This window comes from Tupaia chinensis, unplaced genomic scaffold (genome assembly GCF_000334495.1).
Source record: "Tupaia chinensis unplaced genomic scaffold, TupChi_1.0 Scaffold000276_2, whole genome shotgun sequence".
Classification (NCBI taxonomy): domain Eukaryota; kingdom Metazoa; phylum Chordata; class Mammalia; order Scandentia; family Tupaiidae; genus Tupaia; species Tupaia belangeri.
In genome coordinates this window covers 2,162,091-2,167,496 of record NW_006159759.1, presented here as the reverse complement: position 1 = coordinate 2,167,496, position 5,406 = coordinate 2,162,091, and the positions used below count along the sequence as shown (strand labels likewise).

Sequence of the window (5,406 nt, the reverse complement as noted above, 5' to 3'; positions counted from 1 at the left end):
CCCGCGGGCCGGGACGGCCCCTCGGCCGCCGCTGGCAGCCCCGCTGCCATGGGGCTGCCCACTTTGGAGTTCAGCGATTCCTATTTGGACAGCCCGGATTTCAGGGAGCGCCTGCAGTGTCACGAGATTGAGCTGGAGCGAACCAACAAGTTCATCAAAGAGCTCATTAAGGACGGCTCTCTGCTCATTGGGGCTCTGAGGAGTAAGTGGGACTCGTGGGGCAAGGGGCGATCTGGAGAGTCTCCGCGGGGTGAGGGTCGGCAGGGTGGGATGGAGGAGTCCGGGCTTCTTTTGTTTGAATGGGTTTGGGGACAAAAGCTGAATAGCTCCCCTGCTGGTGGCCAACAAAGTTTGTTCTTAGGTGTTCTTACTTACTTCCCTGTCTACCGAGAAGGGAACGTTCTTTTCTGGACACTGAAGGATAGATATATCCCGAGGAAAGTTTGTGAAGGCCATCTTTTTGTATGACACTCCTGGAAAGATGTTGGCGACTTAGACTTTTTTTTCTTTGGTAAATTTTCTGTGACTAGTTTGACCACTTTCAAAGGAAGTCCTTAAGGGAGGAACTCAAGAGTTTGTCTCCAGGACAAAATTAATCTAGTTTATTTAGTAATATTAAAATGAAATGATTAATTTCCTAAGGCACATCAGCAGCTCCTCATTGGCAGTCATTGAGCTGGCTTTGTAAAAAACATATACGTTTGCAGTTTTGCAAGACAATTGAAGACAGCTTAGCACCAGTGCATTTTAACTCTGCCAGCTTTTTGTACCTCTCACCTTTTGTTTTGCATTGTGTCTTGTTAATCCAATCACTGGACAGGAGAGTTCAGAGGCTAAAGGTCGATCAGAACTGAGGATCTATAGAATGTAAAGACTACCCAAAGACGATTTCCCCAGTCCTTTCCTACACACCTCTGGATAGGATTTAATCTCTGGATCTTCACTTTCAGTTACTGAGACCTGAAAGAGTATCTGAAATTCAGTTTCTCATACAGAGAATTGAAAGAAAATGATAAGGCTTAACTTGCTGCCTTTCCCAGGATGCAATTACGTCTTAATAGAGGCTTTTGATTACTTCAGCTAATCAAATGAAGCCCTGGAATTGCTGGCCTCTGAAGGCTGAAAGACATTTTCCTAGGGTGGAGAGGCCTTGGGGTGGCCTGGTAATCCCCGAGATTTATTTGGGGGCAGCATATGAGTGTAAACCAAGTGTGGGGTCAGCAACAACAGGATGGGGATGTGTGTGTGCCTGAAACAGAGACAACGCCAGCATCTGCTGTTATTTTGAATTGTGTATTTATAGTAAGGATGGAGTTTAGCAAGATGTCTTGAAATTAGTGTTGCGAAATCCTTTTTCATTTGAACCATTCCAAATTTAAAGCATTTACCCACCACTTGGGTTACTTAATCAGAGTAAAGAAAATATGTTTTATGCCCATATTCACTTAATTTCTGAATGTGAGGCTACTACTGATAAGAGTATTTGCTGTGATTTATGGAAATATATTTTTTTCTGCAGTTCTTTTTGCCCTGTGTGTACACAGCATGAACTTTCTTTCTGGGATGCAAATTCTTCTTGAGGTGTCAGGATTAACCCCTTGGTATTTTTTTTTTTTTTTTTATGCCTTTTTGGTGCTCACCAGAGAGACAGAAAGTGAGAAATCACTCCACAGGGGGAATGGCCATGTCGCAATCCCTTCTCCATTCTCCTCTTAGGATTTTGGGCACTCATGCACACAAACCAGGCGTCAATTTCAAGCCTCCGGGTCCGGGACATAAACCACGGTCAGCCAGGTGGGAGTCCAGTGTCTCAACTACTACACCACCTGCTGGCCCCAACCTCTTTGTATCTTAAAGGGCATGAGCCTCTTCAGAAAGAGCTTCTCCATCTCCATGTGCTAAGTGCCAAGCTGATTAATGCCGGAGCTGCCCTATGTTCTGTCCCCACCACATGAGGTCAACATTAGTGTTTCAAAAGTTGCAGATACTTGTGTAGGTATGACGAATGCTCTGACTTGTCCATTATTTTACTAGTTCTATTATATACTCTTTATTATGATTCTTGAGTCTAGCCTTGTAAAAAATCAGGTGATTGCTCTCCTTATAGAGTCATTCTTCTATTCATAAGTCATGAAATCATGAGAGTGTCAGCTCCTTGAAGGTGTAGACCCTACCTCATTAATTTGGCCTTCTGCACTTAAATATACAATCTGCTATCTTTCTAGAATTCTTAGGCTTGTGGTGGGAGTGTATTACTTGAATTAGTATTTGATTATTACTTCTTTCATTGTAGAAGTAGAACATTTTAGTCCTAGTTTAAAAAATTCTTGGAGGGACTAGCAGGTGGTATGGTGGTTAAGGTGCTGGACACTCATATGGCTGACCACGGTTCGAGTTCTGGACTTGGTGGCTTGTTTTCTCACTTTCCCCTCTCTCTCTATGTCTCTCTCTAGTCAAAATAAAATACGTGAATGAATAAATAAAATTTTAAAAATATTCTTGGAGGGGCCAGCAGGTGGTGTGGTGGTTAAGGGCACTGAACTCGCATGAAGCCTACCACTGTTCAAGTCCCAGATCGGGTGGCTTGCTTTCTCACTTTCCCCTTCTCTCTCTCTTTCTTGCTCTGTCCCTCTCTAGTCAAGTGAATATGAAATGAATGAATAAATAAATAAAGTTAAGTAAAATAATTCTATAAAATTTTTTTTAAAAAAAGAATTCTTGGAGGAGGGTAGTGCAGCTGTCACGCAATGCTCTGCATGGCTGACTCCCATGGGAAGGTTGCCGTTTCTTGTCTGGAGACCTTCCTGAGCACTTCCAAATCTGGTGTGCCCATGACCTGGGGCTTGGGGAGGCTGGGAGTTGATTGGAGGGTCAAGACCTTGCTAGAATGCTCTTGCTCTGTCTCTTTCTGTGTCTTTCCCACTCATGGGAGAAATAAATAAATATACTTCAAAAAAAGAATTCTGAACATTGGCTGGAGATTTTAGAGCAGAAGAATTTTTGAAGTAACATGATAGTACTACATTTTTCCCACCAAGCCACCTTCTGTCCCTTGGGGAAGACATTCTGACGCCAGGCCACAGCTATAGAGCGCCTGCTCTCTGAAGCTTCTAGGATAGCTGTGTGTTTAAAATCTTGAAACCTGCTAAGTTCTATCCAAAATCCACACAAGCAGCCTTTCTTCTGTCAGGGTATCCCTCCTGACTATTTTTCCTTCCTGCCTAAGAGTGCCTCCCCTTCCCTAACTTTATACCAACTATTTCAATAGGCCTCCCCATGAACCATTTCAATTTTTTTAAAAAGTGTTTTGCTGTTTTAGTAATAATTTTTAAAAAATTTAAAATTTTTATTTTTTAGGTATTTGCCATAGGGCATGTATACTCACCAGAGAGAGAAAGAAAAAAAGTGAGAAATCACCCCCTAGGAGGGATGGCCATACCACAGTCCCTTCTCCTCCAATCTGCTCTTGGGACTTGGAACACATAAGCACACATGCCGAGCATGATTCTCCAGTTGCCGAGCCCAAGACTCAAACGTTTCATGGTCAATCATGTGGGGACTCCAGCACCTTCTCCACCACACCACCTGCTGGCCCCAATAATTAATGATTTCTTAATATAAACTTACTTAGCCTATAGTCATCAGTGTCTAGTTCACTATCCTATCTTATTTTTATCCTTGTTAATAACTTTTCTGGTGAGAGTTTGGTGTGTTCTCTCTTGGTTAGTACATGCATGACTTATTGTTCCAATGTATTACTGCACATGCTCCTTAGTCTTTATTTCAAGAAATAGGTTTCTTGGGACCAGCAGTTAGTGTAATGGCTGTGTTGCTGAACTCTCATATAGTCGACCGCGGTTCGAGTCCTGGACCCGGTGGCTTAAACTCACTCCGGGTGTGTGTGTGTGTGTGCCCAAGATCCCAAGAGGAGAATGGAGGAGAAGGGATTGCCGTGTGGCCATCCCCCTTGGGGGGGTGATTTCTCGCTTTCTGTCTCTCTTTCAGGCGAGTGCATGCACCCTATAGCAAAAACCTCTCAACAACAAACAAACAAACAAAGAAATAGGTTTCTTCAGTGGAATATTTGGAAGGGTCCTTATAAATTAAACTATATGATTTCAATTAAACTAGATGATTTCATTGTTAAAGGATATATGTAGGAAACTTAACATTTAAAAAATGAATTACTGCATTTCACATTCATATCCACTCTGAGAAAAAAGGGTGATAATTAAGTATACCAAAATAGACTTGAGTTTAATTCTGATGCTGTTAAGTACTGTCTATTAGCTGGCAGATAAGTTAATGTTTTCTGAGTTCTAGTTTCACTGAAAAATGAGAAAAAAAAATCTATAAAATGTCATACCATTGGGATTATGTGTTTTGTTAGATGCCATATAAATATTTGGTGAGTGGTATTTAGAATTTTCTTGATACTGATGAATCGAGTTTTAGTTTCATACTGTATGACTCAAAATCTCCACCCTTTTCATCAAATGTTATTCTTTAACAGGTGCCAGTCTTAAAATTTGAGCTATAAAACCAAAGGCTATTTTTGCTTATTAGTGTCCTCTTTGTAGCGATCACAACCAAGGAATCATTTTAAAAATCACTCTAATGTTTAATTTCCCCTTTACTTTTTCTGGTCTTTAAATATTTTCTTTATCCATGGTAGAGTACTCGTGCATGCACATAAAAGAGAAAGAGAAATGAGAGCAACATTCACAGGGTCCAGTTATGCTGCAATCCATCCCCTTCCTCCATTCCTCCAGCCCATTGGATGGGTATTCCCATGCGTGCCCAGCGTGTTTCCGGCAGATGGCTAGGGATTTAAACCGTGGCTGCCATGTGGTTTCCAGTACTGAAGTCGGCAAGCTACTGCCTGGGCCACCATGGTTGGGATAGAGGCTTATTGTTTTAGAAAAGCTGCCTATGGTATTTAAATTTGCACTTAGGTTCTATTTAGTTTAAGTGGAACTTATCATAGATTCTTGTTTATTCCACAAGAAGTACTTCACTGCTCCTTATTCCACAGAAGTTGTTTTGTTTGCTTAGTTGGGCAGCCTAATCAAAGGTGTGTATGCATAATTACTTCAACCATTCATTTGGTTTGTATAGTCCATTAGAATTTGAGTTAAATGAGCAGAAGTAACTGCATCTTTTAAATGAACTGTAATTAATTTTAGGAACTGGTAGATTAGCAATGTGGTGCTTTAGGGTTCTATTTCAGAGACATGTTATAAGGAAAAGCAGCTATACTTTTGTTAATTTAAATGGGCGCCTTGGCGCTCATCAGAGTGGAATTAAATTGGGCTGGCTGATTATTTCCATCTACCTCTCTTCCCGTGCTCTTAATGGGTGAGCTTTAACAGCATCTTTATTTCTCCTGGATTTCCTTGTTCAGCA

General features: G+C 41.3%; 1 protein-coding gene across 1 annotated transcript in view; it reads left to right on the top strand.

Annotated features, from left to right (window-relative positions):
• The window catches only part of ARHGAP42 (Rho GTPase activating protein 42), a gene marked incomplete at its 5' end in the record, with an annotated part of 308,666 nt that overhangs the window by 313 nt on the left and 302,947 nt on the right, over window positions 1-5,406 (top strand). The window contains 1 exon segment of the mRNA XM_006150099.3: window positions 20-202. Coding sequence (XP_006150161.1) covers window positions 49-202 — 154 coding nt within the window.